Consider the following 19,176-nt stretch of genomic DNA (forward strand, 5'->3'; position numbering starts at 1 on the left):
TTTAAGCCATTGCTAATACAGATTAGAAACACGTATGTAGACTAAGAGTTAAACTTATTCCTTAGGGAAAAATTAGAACTTTAGTAGGCAAGGCCTTAATGCATTTCAATGCTATGTTAATTTAGAACAGGGGTCTCAAACTCCCAGCCCGCGGCCGCAAACGGCCCTCCATACAACATTTTGTGGCCCTGCCCTAGAGGAATCTTTTTTTGTTTTGTTTTGTTTTAGTTGTTTGGGTCACACCCCCCAATGTTCAAGGCTTACTACTGACTTTGCACTCAAGGATCATTCCGACTTTGCCTCCTGCAGCCCCCAGATAAATTGAGTTTGAGACCCCTGAATCAAGCCATATTAATACTTACCCAAGCAATCCTCCAATTATACCACCAGCAACCAGGCCACGCAAGCCCAGGTTTATTCTGAAAAGGCTTCCTGTGACAGCTATTATAAACAAAGACACAAAACCAAGAATATTAAATTCTTTACCAATACTAGAATTACATCTTTAAAATTTCCTTCCACAGGAATAAGTTATGTAATCTTTTTCTTTAAAAACTAATTATAGGGCTTTGAGTGGTATTAGGGTCTCACATATGGAAGGCAAGTGTTCTACCTTAGCCCCAAATAAGCTGTTGTGATCATAACATTAATATACCAGAGACCAGAGAGCTAGTACAAGGATTAAGGTGTTCGACTTACACAATCAACCTATGTTTGATTCCTAGTACCGCCAAAAATGACCCCTGAGCATACAGCCATTAGTAAGACCTGAGCAGGTATGGACAACAAAACAAAAATTACATACACATATACACACACACACACACACACACACACACACACACACACACACACACACACACACACATCTAGCTTTTTTGAGTCTGTAAAGTTAGCAGCATTTCACCCATGCTAGTTTCAGAAGATTATGCTCCTTTTACAAACCAATTATTCAGTGTTTACTATGAAGACAAATTTTTCTCATTCAAAATGTTTCATTTTGGGCCCGGAGAGCTAGCACAGCGGCGTTTGCCTTGCAAGCAGCCGATCCAGGACCAAAGGTGGTTGGTTCGAATCCCGGTGTCCCATATGGTCCCCCGTGCCTGCCGGGACCTATTTCTGAGCAGGCAGCCAGGAGTAACCCCTGAGCACCGCCGGGTGTGGCCCAAAACCCCCCAAAAAAAGTTTCATTTTTTTTTACTAAAATGTTTCATTGTTTCATTTTTACACACACCTAAAATTCACCCCCCCACGCACGCGTGCGCGCATACACACACACACACACACACACACACACACACACACACATCTAGCTTTTTTGAGTCTGTAAGTTAGCAGCACTTCACCCATGCTAGTTTCAGAAGATTATGCTCCTTTTACAAACCAATTATTCAGTGTTTACTATGAAGACAATTTTTTCTCATTCAAAATGTTTCTTTTTCCTTTTTTTACTAAAATGTTTCATTTTTTTAGACACACACACACACATTACATAAAATTTCCACGATTTCTTAAGTGTTTCAAGTGTTCCTTTATTTATTCCCCCTTCCCTTTCTGCTATTTCTGCCTTGGGAAGGTGAGAGATAGAGACACACTGGCTGTTGTGCTTAGCTGTAGGGCTTACACTTAGGTGTAGTTCTGGTATACACTACATGTGCCTCAGAGATTACAAGTAGCAGTGCCCTGGGCTGGTGCTGGGAACAATGGACTCTGTCAACTGAGTCAACCCTGGGACCCGAGTTTCTTCCTTATTCAGGAAGAAATGAGAAAAAAAGGCATTTCTTCCTGAATGCCTTATTTTCCTGAATGCTTTATTATTCTTACAGTGCCACCTTGTGGTAAGTACCTGTCTCCTCATTTCTTATACCCAGATTTTTTTAATTGTTATATTTCTTTCTTTCTTCTTCCTTCCTCCCGTCCTTCCTCCTTCTCTCTTTATCTCTTTCTTTCTCCTTCCTTCCTTCTTTCTTTCTCTCTCTCTCCCTCTCTCCCTCCCTCCCTCCTTCTTTCCCTCTCTCCGCTTTCCCTCTCTCCCTCTTTCTCTTTCTCTCTCTCTTTTTCTTTCTTTCTTTCTTTTCTTTCTTTCTTTCTTTCTTTCTTTCTTTCTTCTTTCTTTCTTTCTTTCTTCTTCTTTCTTTCTTTCTTTCTTTCTTTCTTTCTTTCTTTCTTTCTTTCTTTCTTTCTTTCTTTCTTTTCTTTTCTTTTCTTTCTTGGCACTGTACTTTGTAACAGTTATCAGTTCTTTCAGCACCCAGTTCTTGTCCAGAATGACCACTTTCCCCTGTCATTGCATGGTAATCCCTTCCCTGTCCTAGTTCCATTCTCCCTACTACTAAAGACCAGTTCTCCTTTCTGCCCTTCATTTTTATTGTCTTTGGGTATCATTTTCCCATATTTTATTATATTCTGAAGATGAGTGCAAGCATTCTATGTCTGTCCCTCTCCTTACTCATTTTACTCAGCATGATAATTCTTTTTTGTTTTGTTTTGTTTGGGGGGCCACACCTGGTGGTGCTCAGGGCTTACTTCTGGCTCTGCACTCACAAATCGCTCCTGGCAGGCTCAGGGGACCATATGTGGTGGCGGGAATTGAACCCGGGTCCATCCTGGGTTGACCGCGTGCAAGGCATAGGCCCTACCACTGTGCTATTTCTCTGGTCCCTCAGCATGATATACTTCAGATCAATCTATGTATCAACAAATTTCATTACTTCATATTTTCTAAGGTCTATTTTTTCTTTCCCTCTGTACATACTGGCTATCTTAGGTGGTAACATTTTAAAAAGCACAGTATTTGTGGTTTATTTGATACTGAAGTATTACATATTCATAGTTTCAATTTCCTAAACATGAACCAAAAAAAAATCCACCTTTATTTCTAAGACCCAGAAACAATACTAGATTTGATATTATTTTTCTAGTTTTCTTTCTCAAACAAAACATTTTCAATACCTCTATTAGAACAAGGACTGGAAATGGGCCCAACTGTGGAGTTCATGCCTTGCAATGCATGAGGGTCTGAATCTGACCGCTGGCACAAGTACAAAACAAAAGCAAAATCTATTTAAAAAGCCTAATCCAGGTCACTAGACAATACCAAATTCTGGGATAGCTGCCACCATTTACTGTTTGTTGACCTGACCCTGCAGGAAAAGGAAAAGAATGCTCCACAGAATCAGTGACCTTTCTGATAGGTGAGACAGGTGAGAAAGACCATGCTGATATCAGAAACTGAGCTCTAGAAGGCACTGAATTTTCCGTGCTCTGCTCCCAAAAATAAGGCCTCCCAGCAAAACTGCTAGGGCTTCCACACTGCCCTAAAACTTTGTCTCATGGTTCTGGAGTTAGAGGTGCAAGTAGCCAGGTTGAAACATCATATGGTTCAATTGTTCTTACTGGAATTCAGCAGAAGTTTTTGTTTAGTTATTTTTGTTTGGGGACCACACCTGGCTGTGCTCAGGGCTTGCTTCCTGTACTCAGGGAATGCTCCTGGCAGGGCTTATGGGACCAAATATAGTGCCAAGAATCAAACCCAGGTGGGTCATGTGGAAGGTAAGCACCTGATCCTCAGTACTATCACTCCAGTCCCTCTACAGAAGTTCTTCAATTGTGCTAAGAGCCCTTGGTCAATTTCCAGCACCTTCAAGTGGTTGTAAGTATGCTGTTGAATTGCTGCGTCTAGTTTGCGGGCCCTTCTGTGTATGTTTTTTCTCTGTTTGTTTGTTTGTTTTGGGACCACTCCAGGAAATGCTCCTGGGTCTATGCTCAGAGGTTACTCCTTGCAGTGCTCAAGGTACCATATGTGGTGCCAGGGATCAAACCCAGTGCATAGTACAGTCTTATTTGCTGTACTACCACTCCAGTCCAGGGAAAATACTTTAATGGGTATTTTTTTTCTTTGTTTTATTTTGAATTTTGGATATTAATTTAATCACTTAAGCTTTGGCCCTTACCTTAATGTTTTAACTTCAATAAAGTTCAATATTGATAACTGGTTCAAACAAAAATTTGTATCACAGGCTGGAGCAATAGTACAGTGAGTAATTGTCTGCCTTGCATGAGTCCAACCTGGATTTCAGGCCCAGCATCTCATAAGTCTCCCAAATACCACCAAGAGTGATTCTTTTTTTTTTTTTTTTTTTTGGTTTTTGGGCCACACCCGTTTGACGCTCAGGGGTTACCCCTGGCTATGTGCTCAGAAATCGCCCCTGGCTTGGGGGGACCATATGGGACGCCAGGGGATCGAACCGCGGTCCGTTCCTTGGCTAGCGCTTGTAAGGCAGACACCTTACCTCTAGCGCCACCTTCCCGGCCCCACAGGAGTGATTCTTGAGTCATGAGCCAGGAGTAACCCCTGGCAACAGCGAGGTATGGCCCACAAAGAAACAAACAAATTATATATGATTTCCCAGGAGTAATTCCTGAGCACTGCAGGGTGTGGTCCCAAAACAAGACAAACAAGACAAACAACAACAAAACACAAGACATGAAGAGAGGAAAGGGCTAGAGCAATAGTACAATGGGTAGGGAATTTGCCTTGCATGTAGATGAACCAGGTTCGATCTCTGGCATCCCATGAGGCTCCTAAACCCCACCAGGAGTAAGCCCGAGTAATGCTTGGTTTGGTTCAAATAAATAAAATTAAAAAAATTTTAAAAAGAGGGCCCGGACTTGGGAGGTCTCTCTCCCTTCCCAGAGCAAGATTTTAGCCGGCATGGACGGCCAGCTGGCAGGCCCCTCATGGGCCAGCGGCCTTTAAGTCCAGCCCAGGGTCAGGGGGGCCCGCAATTGGGTCACAGACCTCCCTCTCCCCCATTCCTCCGGATCTCCAGGTGGGTTTCTGGGAGGAGCTGACGGGGCACCCTGGGTTTTCCCCACCCCCAGGCCGGGCCGGGACACTGACCTAGGGTTGGGCTTAGGGGGTGGAGCTGGATCTGGTGGGTGGCAGAGAGCGGCTCAGCTATACTCAGTTTGTCACTGGTAATCTCATACCAGTCTACATTTTGCAAACCGCGCGGGGGCTAGTGCCCCCGCGCGAACATTTGCTCCTTCCAACCTTCAGTACCCCCGATTTACCCTTCTTAACTTCAGTAACACATAGTTCTTATCTCTAACCTAAGACATACAGTATATCTAACAAATCCCAGAACTATTTAGAAGGACACAAATTGAACACATATCTTTTGAATATTTTATGGGTATTTTCTTTAACTGATGTAACTCGGTATATATTCTTCTACCATGATGTTTCTATTCACTTTTCATCTTATCTTTTCTTTGTAAGCTGTTAAGTAAGGATTGTTGGTGGAACTGTCCCTCAGTTTGATGCCTATGATTGAACTATGTCATGGAAATTTCTGGTCTTGTCCCTATTGCCTTCAGATGCACCAATAATGCCCCATGGCATTGATCCTTGTTTGCATAGACACATTAAAATGGGAAAACACCATACATACAGATAAGTTCTTATCTAATAAATCTCAGTACAATGTACCTTACACCCTGAACATTGATATAATGAACTGGCACAGGCTTCAGAAGAATGGGCATCCTCCATACACGCCGGAACCAGGCAAGCTATCTACGAAACATCCAAGGTCCTTTAGAGCAACAGCGGGAAGCAGTCCTCTACCAGGAAAGACACTACCAAGGGTCTGACATCGACCTCTTATAAAGAGACTTCCGTTTCCACCGAGAAGACTTGACAGCAACAATAACCTGCTCTACAGGACATGGTTCTCTCTAGTGCCCCTTAAGTGGGAGGTGAAACGAGAGGATGCTATGCACCATCCTGACTGCAATATGGGACATGCAGACTCCAGGATCTTTAATACAGAAGCATGATACCAACAACAGAGACTATGTGAGGAATGGAGGTGTATTGCCACTACAGAGGATGACTTGAATTGAACAAACTAATTTGCCTGGAGCCTAGAGTCAATCCTGTGCCAGGAAACTTCAGGGTTAGGGTCTCCTTGTATTTAGACCATAATTTGTCTTTCCATGTCCCTTATGTTTTGGTGGGCCTATGCAAACAAATGCCACTTGAATACCATTTTTTACTATGTTCCCTTGACTCCAACCCTTAAGAAAAACAAGCCACTAAAACTTTTGAGGTTAACTTAAACTAGTTAGTATGTACATGGAACTAGAGAAATGTACTTTGCCCTCAATGTTTAAGGAGCTACATAAGTATAATGTCTTTAGATTATATTGTGTGCTGCTAAGAAATAGTATGTACTACAACTGGGGATCTGAGGGACAAGTAATTGTACTGTACATGGGTTCAGTTTTGTTTTTCTAAATGCTCTTTGGCTGAAAGTTCAAGGCTGGGACATCATCGATGGGACTACCGAGAATTCTGTTTATGGGTGATTGGGCTTCCACTGTAACTTTACCCTGTCCTCTTCTTTACATCTTTGTTGTCATAATTAAAATAATAATAAAAATAAATAAATAAAAAAAAAATAAAAATAAAAAAAAAAGTATATATAAAAAAAAAAAAAAAAAAAAGAGGGCCCGGAGAGATAGCACAGCGGTGTTTGCCTTGCAAGCAGCCGATCCAGGACCAAAGGTGTTTGGTTCGAATCCCGGTGTCCCATATGGTCCCCCATGCCTGCCAGGAGCTATTTCTGAGCAGACAGCCAGGAGTAACCTCTGAGCACCGGGTGTGACCCAAAAACCAAAAAAAAAAAAAAAAAAAGAGACCAATAAATATAAAGAAGGAATACACTGCACTTGGGAAACAAGTAGATGCATAATTCTAAAACAAGCAGTGCATAAGAGCCATATCCACACAGGCATTATGGAAGGGATGAAAGAATCTGAAGCAGAAAGCAAGTATAATTATATATATATAGATAGATTATAGATATATATATTATTTTTGGTTTTGTTTTTTGGGCCATACCCAGTGACACTCAGATCTATACTCTCAGAAACCAGTCCTGGCTTGGGGGACCATATGGGTTACTGGAGATAGAACCGAGGTCCTTCATGGGTCAGCCACATGCAAGGAAAATGCCCTACTACTGCGCTATCACTCCGGCCCCTATATTTATATTTTTGTAAAGAAATGATGTAACAATGGAGCTGGAGCAAGCCATGATTAGAAGCAGGGAAAACCTGATAGTAGCAGTGGAAATAAAGTGATGAAAGTTCATGTATGCTTAAAGAATATAACTGATAGCATGGGAGGTTTAGAAAGAGGGGGATAAAGGATAGAACTTTACTATTACCTTATTTCAAGTTTATTGGTTTTGGGTTTTTTTTGTGGGGGCCCTATCCAGTGCTATTCAAAGGTTACTCCTTGCTTTGGGAGATGAGATGGGAGGGGGAGTTGGCCCTACCCAGTGCTATTCAAGGTTACTCCTGGTTTTGTGCTCAGAATCATGCCTGGCAGTGCTCAGGGGATTATAATGAAGTATCAGGGATGGAATTAGGGTCAGATACATGTAAGGCAAGTGTGTTAATACCTGTACTATATTTTTGGCTCTTTTTTTATTTTAATGGCATTAAAAAAAACACATAAGAGCAGGACCAAGTATGGAAGTGAGAAGAATTTCATTCAGTTATAGACATTTGAGACTACAGAATACTTTTGTAAAAAAAAAAAAAAAAGGTTTACAACAGGGGATCAGAGTGATAGCACGTGAATAGGGCATTTGCCTTGTGAGCAGTAAAAAATAAGCACAGTGCCAGGACTGGGTGTTGCCCCCAAAATCAAAATAAAAACTTATTTTTTTTTTTGTAGTTTTTGGGTCATATCCGGCAGTGCTCAGAGGTTACTCCTGGCTCCATGCTCAGAAATTGCTCCTGACAGGCACGGGGGACCATATGGGACGCTGGGATTCGAACCGATGACCTCCTGCATGAAAGGCAAATGCCTTACCTCCATGCTATCTCTCCAGCCCCCAAAATAAAAACTTTTACAAGATAAAATGGGCAAGTTCCAATTGCTCTGATGCTATTTATGCCTATTTTAAAATTTATAATTTTAATGTTTTAATTAAAATGTAAATTCAAATCATGCATATCTGTGCTTACCTTAGTGTGTGTATTCATATATAGATAGCTATACCCACAAAGGCACAAATGATGCAAAGTGGGCTGTTAGCAACACCTCCAGCCACAACTCCCCTCACCTAGTTGTAGCCCTAGTTCCCAACCTTTGAAGAATGTTCTAGCGGCCCAATGGTCCTCAAACTACAGCCCGTGGGCCACATATTGTATTTATTCCCATTTTGTTTCTTCACTTCTAAATAAGATATATGCAGTATGCATAGAAATTTATTCATAATTTGGCCCTCCAAATCTGAAGTCTGAAGGACAGTGAACTGGCCCCCTGTTTAAAAAGTTTGAGGACCCCTGTAACTAGCCTAAGACCCTTTACTCTGATATTCCCTGTCTAAACAATGTTGTTTCTTCTCATTCTTCAGGTATCAGCCTAAATGCCCCTCTCTCCGAAAGGCCTTCTTTGAACTCCTCTGATCACCATCATCAAAGTAGACTATTATTCCACAGGTCTGTTACTTGACCTCACAAATTATTTCTTCCCGTTTATATGCAACATAAAAATACTCCATGAAATTTGGGCTGGAATGACAGTAAGGCAGTCAGGGTGCTAGCCTTGCTTGCTTGCTTATGCCTGACCTGGGTTTGATCCCTGGCATTCTATATGGTCCCCTTCGTACCACCAGGAATGATTCCTAAGCAGAGAGCCAGCAATGAGCACTGAGCACCTCCAGTTGTGAGCAAAATAAATAATCTTTTCCATTTGTTCACCAATTGTAGCAAGATCCAACATAATGCTCTCCATATATTTTGAATGAATGTTGAGAAACCATCCAAAGATTTCTGTGGCCATTATGTATTTGAAAAGATTGAAACAAACAAGAACAAAAATAACTTACCTCCTGCAATGACAAAATGGCTTAGGGCATTTTTATTTCTGTATACAGTTAGACCAGTATTCACTGTACTGTGAAGAAAGGAAGTAAACATACATTAAAGCAAATTCCAGTCAGATGTGATACTTAAGTGCAGAGCCAGGAGTAAATCATGAGCACAGCTGGACATGTCCACCCCACCACACACACACACACACACACACACACACACACACACACACATTGTTTATCGAGGTACTGATTTATAAGATTATTCATTTTAGGGGAACAATTTCACATATCTTTAAAATCACACTACTATGCCCTCCATCATCCAAGTACCAACATATCTTTATTACATGCCTTCCCTACAGCTTAGATTCCCCATTATTCTCTACTTACCTCAGTTTCAGGTCTGAGTCCCAAGATTCATTTATTTGGCTTTTTCTGTTGCCTTACTTTAATCCTCTAAATCCTACAAATGACTGAGCTCACTAGACATTTTCCTTTTATGTTTGACTCATTTCATGAGTCCCACTACTGAGTTTCAGCAATGTTATCACAAAATACAAGAATGAATCTTTTCTTAAACCTGAGTAGTATTTCATGGCATATATGTGCCTAACACAATTTTATCCACTCATTTACTCAAAAGTTTATTGTGACATTAATTGGTAGAACTTCCTCTATGAAAACAAAGATAAAACTAAAACAGCCTATTACAAAGGGAGAAAAGTTGAAAAGTTCTTGAGGAAAAGGTACTACAGTCACTTTCTTTTTTTTTTTTTTTTTTTTGGTGGTTTTTAGGTCACACCCGGCAGTGCTCAGGGGTTACTTCTGGCTCTATGCTCAGAAATTGCTCCTGGCAGGCTCGGGGGACCATATGGGATGCCGAGATTCAAACCGATGACCTTCTGCATGAAAGGCAAACGCCTTACCTCCATGCTATCTCCCCGGCCCCCAGTCACTTTCTTATGAATGTCTAGTTCTTATAATCCCTCTTGTTTGAAAGGTAATGGTCTTAAAAAAAAGTCCAAAGTCTATGTGGTAATTTAGAGAGAACTTACTTGAAAACAGTGACAAACACAGTGGTTCTCCACCCCCAGCGCCAGCCATAGCGAATGAAGCCTCGTGTGGCAGCTCGATGTGCAGATTGCTAAAGTTAAGAAAAAAACTGTGAGGTTCCAAAACACCTTGATACTTCCATAATTATAAAATTCTGCTGGAAGAATGGCAGCTATGCATTCGGGAGGGTCACCAAAACAGAAAGCCTCTAGACACAGCACTGGTTCCATATTAAAGCTTAAGCAAAAGTGCCATTATCTATTCTACTAGGTGCTATAAAAAGAAACTAAGAATTCATCATATAACCATCAATTAAACACAAAGAGCTTATATTATGTACAAAAACCATGACAAGTATAACCTCTATATTAAAATTTTTTATACTTATAAAATTTGAGAGAAATGAACATAAGAATTAAGTGGTAAAGGATAAAGAGTAAGAGTTATACAGAAGAGTAAAAATTGTACATACATATAAAATATATTTTTATATATTTATATATAGTATATATATTTATATATATACACATAGAGAAAGAACTTTCTACTTGAAATTTACCTAACAAATTATCTCATTTGGGCTGGAGTGGTAGCACAGTGGTAGAGCGTTTGCCAAAAAGATAATACAGTGGGTAGGACACTTGCCTTGCTTACAACTAACCTAGGTTCAATCCTTGACATCTTATATGATCCCCCAAGCCCATCAGGTGTAATCACTGAGCACTGAGCCCCTGAGGACCAAAAGGTGTGGCCCAAAAACCAAAAAGTGAATTAAAAAAAAAATCAATGGATGTCTAAGACAGAATAATTGTTATCCTGATTAGAAGATCACTGAGCTATGATAGGCAAATTGAATACCAGATGCAGTATTACGTTTTGGACCAGAGACAAAAAGACTATGCTTATATACTTTAAAAATAATTAAGGGGCCAGAGTGGTGGCACAAGCAGTAGGCCGTTTGCCTTGCATGTGCTAACCTAGGACAGACCATGGTTTGATCCCCCGGCATCCCACATGGTGCCTCAAGCCATGAGCAATTTCTGAGTGCATAGCCAGGAATAACCCCTGAGCATCATTGGGTGTGGCCCAAAAACTAAAAATAAAATAAAATTAAAAAAATTAAGTTTTTAATTACTGAATAGCGGAAGAGCTAGCAAACTTACATCAAGTATACCATTGTGCTATGTCAGTGCTTATTTCCTCATCTAGATAATTAGTTTTCATACATGATTGTCCTTGCTTTTAAGACATGCATGTGAAAGTATTCATCACAGGAAATCACAAGGAAAGCATTATTCACAAGAAATTCACAAATAATAGCATGCATTAAACAGAGCAAAAATGATAAAGCAAGGGTGGTAGAATGTTAATCTTTGAAGAAGGTAGAAGAAGGATATACAAAAATTCTTTGTACAACTTTGTCGATTTTTCTTTAACTTGACAAAAAAACACTCTCAGTTGTTACTTCTTTACTAATACAACAGAATTGAAGAATAGATTTAAGATATAACAAATGAGTTAGCACCACATTATAAACTGTAATTTTACTTTTTGTTTTTGTTTTTGTTTTTTTTTTTTGTGGTTTTTGGGTCACACCCGGCAGCGCTCAGGGGTTATTCCTGGCTCCATGCTCAGAAATTGCTCCTGGCAGGCACGGGGGACCATATGGGACACCGGGATTCGAACTGATGACCTCCTGCATGAAAGGCAAACACCTTACCTCCATGCTATCTCTCCGGGCCCTTGTTTTTGTTTTTTGCGTCACATCTGGTGGTGCTCAGGGATTACTCCTGGCTCTGTGCTCTGAAATTATTCCGGGCAGATTCAGGGGACCATATGGGATGCCAGGGACCAAACCCACCCGGGTCAGTCACATACAAGGAAAATGTCCTAACCTCTCTGCTATCATTCCAGCCCTTACACTGTAATGTTATGTTACTTATTTGTTTTAATGTGAGCTATAATATTTCTAGGAAAGTTTTGTAAATGAGGTATAGATTCAACAGCTAAGGCTTGAATAGTTAGCAGAGCACTAAAACATACATTTCAGGTCTGGAGCGACAGCACAGCAGGTAGAGCGTTTGTCTTGCATATGGCTGACCCAGGTTCTATCCCTGGCATCCAATATGGTTCCCCAAGTTTGCCAGGAGTAATTTCTGAGTGCTAAGTAGAACATATGAGTGACTGCTTCACATGAGAGAGTCAGATTAAACAACCAGCACTGCATAGTACCTAAACATTGCTGGGTGTGGCCCCAAAACCAAACAACCAAAAAAAAAAAAAAAACTAATTTCAAAATGTAATCAATTTAGTGATTTTTGTTGATGTTTGTTTTTTGCTCCACAACCTTAGGTCTCACACTTAATAGTGCTGATAGTGCTCTGAGGATCATTTGTGGAGCCAAGATCAAACCAAGGTTGACTGTATGCAAAATATGACTTATCTCCTTGTACTATCTCTCTGCCCCTGCTGATGCTTCTTTTTTTTTTTTTTTTTTTTTTTTTTGGTTTTTGGGCCCCACCTGGTGATGTTCAGGGTTTACTCCTGTCTATGTGCTCAGAAATCGCTCCGTGCTTGGGGGAACATATGGGGGGATCGAACTGCAGTCCAACCTGGGTCAGCCACGTGTAAGGCAAACATCCTATCACTGCGGCATCGCTCTGGCCCCCAATGCTTCATTTTTTTTAAGTGTCTGGAAACAAATCCCTGAGGCCAGGTAAGGGGATGAAGGTCCCTCTGTCATATGTTGCTTTAGCAGCCTTTTGGGCTGTGTCTGTCATGGGTTGCTCAGATCTGAATTTGATTCACTGCAAATTGCTGATCTTTTCTGAAGTCAAGAAAAGTAGCTGAGATGCCATATATATGCACTTTGACTTTAGTACTTCCATTATTACTGTTTCTGAATTTCTTATTTTTGAGTCATACCTGGCAATGTTCAGAGCTTATACTTGGTTCTATGCTCTTGTGGAGCTCAGGGGACAGGATGTGGTGTCAGGATTCAAAGCCAGGTGGCTTTGAATGTGCTTTGTGCACAGCGATCATCTTACCCACTGTACTATCTCTCGCTTTAGTACTTCCCTTATTACTTTTTCTGGGGGGAGGATCACACACGGCAGTGCTCAGGGGTTCCTCCTGGATCTATGTTCAGAAATCGCTTCTGGCAGGCTCAGGGGATCAAATGGGATGCCGGGATTCGAACCACCGACCTTTTGCATGCAAGGCAAACACCTTATCTCCATGCTATCTCTCCGGCCCCAGTACTTCCATTATTAAATATAGATTTTTGTTTCTTTGCTCTAATCTCTTAAGCCCTCCCACCCAATCTAAACAAATGATGACATGTAAATGAATTACTAATTAAGATGCCCCAAAATGCTATTAAAACATAGTACATACCACAGCATCAAACCGGTTGTGATAAACTTCTGCTTGGCTCTGCTCAATGTAGCGCTGTTTCGCATGTATAAAAGCTGGTATTCCCCCATAAGCCCATCCAATGATGCCTGCTGAAACTGCTGCCCTATAAATATTCTCAAGTTCCTTTGACATTCTTTGCTGTTCACTAAAACATCAAAAAAAAAAAAAAAGACAAAGCTGTTTTGAATTAAAGATAACATTCTCCAAAGGACAGAATGATCTCAAATACCACCACATTTTTATTACGAGCAGAACTGAGTAAATCCTCTGATTAACTCAATCATGCAGTTAGTTATATTACATATGTTTAAAACCCAGTCAAAAGGAATATCCTGTGAGAAATTAGGCTAGTGATTACTCATAGGAAGACGTGTCTGGGAAGAACAGCAGGGGGGTAGTTCCTGGATGCTGGTAATAGTTTCTTTGTTTGTTTAAACACACAGCTACTTAATTTGCGAAAATTCACTGATGAGCACATTAACACACATTTTCCTGGGATACAGATTATACCACTAGTGGCTATCACAATTCTGAACATAGCACTCAATACATACTGTTGTTTTTTGTGTGTGTGAGTTAGATGCACAAATCAGTATACTAATTTTATTTTTATTTTAAGTATTTTGGTTTTTTTGGAGGAGTATGTTCTCAGGGTTTCCTCCTGAGTCTGTGTTCAATGGTCACTTCTGATAGTATAGGGGTGAAAAGGAGCAATCATATGAGTTGTAAGGGCTGGAGCAATAGCACAATGGTAAGGTGTTTGCCTTGCACGCAGCCAACACAGGATGGACCCTGGTTTGGATCCCAGCATCCCATATGGTCCCCCGAGCCTGCCAGGAGCGACTTCTGAGCGCAGAGCCAGGTGTAACCCCTGAGCGCTGCTGGGTGTGACCCAACAACAACAACAACAACAACAACAAAATCATATGAGGTGTAGAGGGACCCATGGAGGTGAACTATGCACAAGGCAAGCACGTTATCACCTGTACTATCTCTACGCTCACTTGAAATTTAAGTTTTCAGGTGAACAAGTTTATAAGATTTTAGGACAATATGCCCAATTCCTGCATATAAAGAAAAATCTAGGTGTCAGGATGGACCCCCTGTACCACATGATCTGCCCCCACCCCAAGCACTGCTCCTCCTAACCTCCCAAATTAAAGCTCTTTCTTAAAGCTTTTTCGGAGGGGAGGAGAACCACTCTGGTGTACTTGGGGACTATTCCTAACTTTGTACTCAGGGTCACTCCTGGCAGTGCTTGGGGACCATGAAGTTCTGGGGATCAAACCAGAGTCTTTTGCATACATCAGATTGTTGAATTGCCACTTCAGCCCCTATTTATTATTCTGGTAAGCCAGTGATGAAACCTCATACATGGGAAGCAAGTGCTCTACTACTGAGTTACATCTCTGGCTTCTGAATCAACATTTTTGTTTGTTTTGATTTGGGAGGGCTATACCCAGTGGCGCTCAGGAGACAACTCCATATAAGATGCTGGGAACTCAGGTTAGCCACATACAAGGAAAGCCTAATATAGTCTCTCTGGCCCTGATTCAACTTTTTTTTTTTTTTTGGTTTTTCAGGCTACGCCCGTTTGAGGCTCAGGGGTTACTCCTGGCAAGCGCTCAGAAATTGCCCCTGGCTTGGGGGGATCATATGGGACGCCAGGGGATCGAACCTCGGTCCTTCCTTGGCTAGTGCTTGCAAGGCAAACACCTTACCTCTAGCGCCACCTCGCCGGCCCCCTGATTCAACTTTTATGTCATACTGAGGTTGGCCTGAACTGTAGATAGCATCAAGTGAGAAATCTCACTACCCAAAGACTACTTACTAATAAAAACAAAAAGAGCGGGGGAGATAGTATAGGAAGTAAGGTACTTGCATCTCTTCTCCCTATCTCATTGAGATTCCTGGCACCACATATGGTCCCCTGAGCATTGCCAGGGTTTATTCCTAAGCACCACAGGGTATGGCCCAAATAAAAAACAAGGTACAGCTACTATCCCATTAAACGTATTATTCTCAAAAGGCACAAGAAACTGAATATCCTAATAGAGATTCCAAAGATGTTCTCTAAAAACTGGTCTTTTCTTTTGAGGGGAGAGGAACACCAGGTGGCATGGAGTGTTTCTGGCAGGGCTCAGGGACCATATTAAGTACCAGGGATAGAAAATGGAAGGCAAACACCTACACTTAGTATGATATTGCTCTGGCTCCTGGACATTGCTCTTGAAAGCTAAATTTCTAAGTATTGAGACTCTATAAAAAATGGACTGCCTAGAAAAATAAACAAGTAAATGTAAATTACATTACTAACTTGCTTTCTTCCAACAAAGTACAAGCATTATCTGAAATCAGAATCAATGAATGTTTCTAGTTTTTGCATGCACCAGAGAAGTGTCTAAATAAAAGCTCTTAGGAAACTAATTATTATGCTTACATCAATAAAAAAAATTGCTGTAATTTGAACTTTATATTTTTTCTAGTGATTAAGATCAAGTTACAATGTTAGAGACGGGCCCGGAGAGATAGCACAGCGGCGTTTGCCTCGCAAGCAGCCGATCTAGGACCAAAGGTGGTTGGTTCGAATCCCGGTGTCCCATATGGTCCCCCGTGCCTGCCAGGAGCTATTTCTGAGCAGACAGCCAGGAGTAACCCCTGAGCACCGCCGGGTGTGGCCCAAAAACCAAAAAAAAAAAAAAAAAAAATGTTAGAGACGTGGCTCAGTGGTAGAGCACACACCTCACATATGAGAGGCCCTAGATTTGATCCCTGGCAGGGATTTAAAAAAAAAAAAACAAAACCAAAAAAACCTTAAAAAGTGGCCAATCGGGGCCCGGAGAGATAGCACAGCGGCGTTTGCCTTGCAAGCAGCCAATCCAGAACCAAAGGTGGTTGGTTCGAATCCCGGTGTCCCATATGGTCCCCATGCCTGCCAGGAGCTATTTCTGAGCAGACAGCCAGGAGTAAACCCTGAGCACCACTGGGTGTGACCCAAAAACCAAAAAAAAAAAAAAAAAGTGGCCAATCAAGGCTGCAGCAATAATATGGGAAGTTTGCCTTACACACAACTGACCCGTGTTCAATCCCCAGCATCCTGCATGGTTCCACTGCCCGCATGAAATCCATGTTATTAACTAATGTTAAATTTAAACAATATATACAAAAACAACCCTGAACAAGCCAGTGAAACATGTTTTATTAATTTTTTTTAATCTTCTGAAAATTTCATTATGGGTGATATTTATTACCATTTTATCAGTAATGGACACAGAAGTTTAGAATTGACATGACTGGCCAGAAAGAAATGATGAAGAAACTGGTAGAGTGGTGGGATGCACATGGGAGGGATAACATGAGGTTCTGGTTCTAATTCTGTCGTTCACTGAGAGAACCTGTAGCCCAGAACCAATCTCTTGAAAGTTTGGGCTTTCTCATTCACTTTAAAAATGGGTACAAGAAAATCATACTCAATTATCTTCCACTTTTCTTTCAGCTACAACATCTATAGTTTATCCGAACAGCCTGTTCCATTATATACAACATAAGATCTTTCACAAGTATCTCAAAAAAAAAAAATGCGGATCAACAAGAAAGGCTGCTTCATCATCTTTAAAATGAAGATAAACTCTAAATAAGATGTATTTATAATTCATACATTTAGAATTGTTTAAAATTATAAATGTATAAATAAGGATGCCCCAACCATCTCAACAGTGTAACAAATCTTCCACATAATTCATCCACAAAATTAAAGCACTATATAGTAAAGTACCACACTTGAAAAGACAAAGTTTTTACCAGTATATCAATGAATGAAATGAATGAATGGAAAGACTTGGGAGTTTATTCTTTAACATTATTTAGACAAAAACATACTTGTAAGGCAGACTAATATGTCCTTTGTTTTTGTTTTGTTTTGTTTTGAATGAAATAATGAGCCAGTAGCTTTTTATCAGAATAAAACCTTTACATTTCTGCAATCTCTCCAATCTCTCTATCTACATTTCTGGAGTGGGGAATCGAGCTCCTGGTTAAATTATATGACATAGAGAAATTCTGGGATGAAATTTTGCAAATGTGTTATACATACAAGGTCAATTTTTTTTCCTTGGTTCAATTATTCTAAGCTATTTACACCCCCCCCCCCAAATCCCTAAAAGTTTTTATTTCATGGAAACTAGTCTGTCAAACGACAAAATCACCAAATGGCAATGTCAGGGAACAAAGATTAGGGACTCCAAAAAAGTCAGTCCTTTAAAAAATAAACCCCAACACCTCCAGGAGGGGACCCAAAGCCCCAAGATGATCCCGGTTGCAGGACACCCCTTGCACAGTCCCTCCACCCCAGACCCTGAGCACTTTTTACTCTTTGACAAACAGCTGCCGCAGACGGTCCCATCCTGATTCCGGGAATTGGGGTTCGGGGACGTAGAAAGGAAGCGTCTGGTCCTTGGCCAGGGACTCCGAATCGGCCACCGCTTCTGCAGCCAGAACACGAGGGAAGGGCCCAAAAGCCTTGGAGAAAAAGCTTCTAGACGGGGGCTGCCGGGCCTCCATGGCCCTCATTGAACACTAGGGCGCCCCTGCCTCCCACCGCTCGGCCCCCGCCTCAAGGTCTTCTATGCGCTGCACTGGGACAAGAATCGCAGTGATATTGACAAGTGGGCAATTTCGGCCGACTCGGCCTGTCAATCCACAGAATCACCAATGACAACGGGAGGAAGTCCCGCCCCCGCAAGGCAAGGTCAAGAGGCGAGATCAAAACAGAAATACTTCCGGTCTTGGAGAGGTCAAGCCCTCCCAGGAAGTGCGTCATCACGCACAGACACGCTCCAGTTTGGCTGTCTTCCCGCGCTCTTCGCAGACCAGATGTTGGGCAGATGTCAGTAGGCTCAAAACGAGCCCGCGCTCAATTTGCTTTTAGCGAGTTGATTGGTTTTGGGCTTCCAGGCTACCGCCTGCGACACTCAGGGCTTAATTTAGGATTTCGTGTTACGGGATCCTTCGGGATCCTTTCTGGCGGGGTTCAGGGATCAGACGTGGTGCTGAGAATCGAACCTGGGTCTTGCCGTATGCAAGACAAGATAGACTATTCAATACTATTTCTCCAGCCCATTTTCACATATTTAAACCATTTGAAATCTTACATAGAATGATGCTGTAAAAGTGAGGTGCATAAATGGGTAGGGTAGATTTGTTGGCGCCCTTACACCAGTGCTTCTCAAATATTTTCTGTCATGCCCCCCCCCAGAAGAAGAAAACATTTTTCGCGCGACTGTAAATTGTTCTTTATTAAAAAAATTTTTTAACCTGCAAAACAAAAATATATAAAATAATCTGAACTGATTTATTTATTTATTTATTTATTTATTTATTTATTTATTTATTTTGGTTTTTGAGTCACACCCGGCAGTGCCCAGGGGTTACCCCTGGCTCTACGCTCAGAAATTGCTCCTGACAGGCTCAGGGGTCCATATGGGATGCCGGCATTCGAACCACCGTCCTTGTGCATGAAAGGCAAACGCCTTACCTCCATGCTCTCTGGCCCCTGAGCTGATGTGTGTGTGTGTGTGTGTGTGTGTGTGTGTGTGTGTGTGTGTGTGTGTGTGTGTGTGTGTGTGTGTGTGTGTGTGTGTGTTTTGGGGTCACACCCGATGTGTGTGTGTGTGTGTGTGTGTGTGTGTGTGTGTGTGTGTGTGTGTGTGTGTGTGTGTGTGTGTGTGTGTGTGTGTGTGTGTGTGGTTTTGGGGTCACACCCGGCAGTGCTCAGGGGTTATTCCTGGCTCCAGGCTCAGAAATTGCT

General features: G+C 41.5%; 1 protein-coding gene and 1 pseudogene across 1 annotated transcript in view; both read right to left on the reverse strand.

Moving 5' to 3' along the window:
• TIMMDC1 (translocase of inner mitochondrial membrane domain containing 1) overlaps positions 1 to 17,983 on the reverse strand; it is a 33,398-nt gene extending 15,415 nt beyond the window's left edge. The window contains exons 1-5 of the mRNA XM_049785930.1: positions 17,740 to 17,983; positions 13,350 to 13,515; positions 9,956 to 10,044; positions 8,913 to 8,980; positions 363 to 441 (exon numbers count right to left, since the gene is read on the reverse strand). Of these exons, the coding sequence (XP_049641887.1) occupies positions 363 to 441; positions 8,913 to 8,980; positions 9,956 to 10,044; positions 13,350 to 13,515; positions 17,740 to 17,939 (602 nt within the window). The 5' untranslated portion in view covers positions 17,940 to 17,983. The remainder of the gene's footprint in view (positions 1 to 362; positions 442 to 8,912; positions 8,981 to 9,955; positions 10,045 to 13,349; positions 13,516 to 17,739) is intronic.
• On the reverse strand, positions 12,640 to 12,765 carry LOC126026949 (uncharacterized; annotated as a pseudogene).
• Positions 17,984 to 19,176: the final 1,193 nt, after the last annotated feature.

The sequence above is a fragment of the Suncus etruscus genome, chromosome 13 (genome assembly GCF_024139225.1).
Source record: "Suncus etruscus isolate mSunEtr1 chromosome 13, mSunEtr1.pri.cur, whole genome shotgun sequence".
In the NCBI taxonomy this organism is placed as follows: domain Eukaryota; kingdom Metazoa; phylum Chordata; class Mammalia; order Eulipotyphla; family Soricidae; genus Suncus; species Suncus etruscus.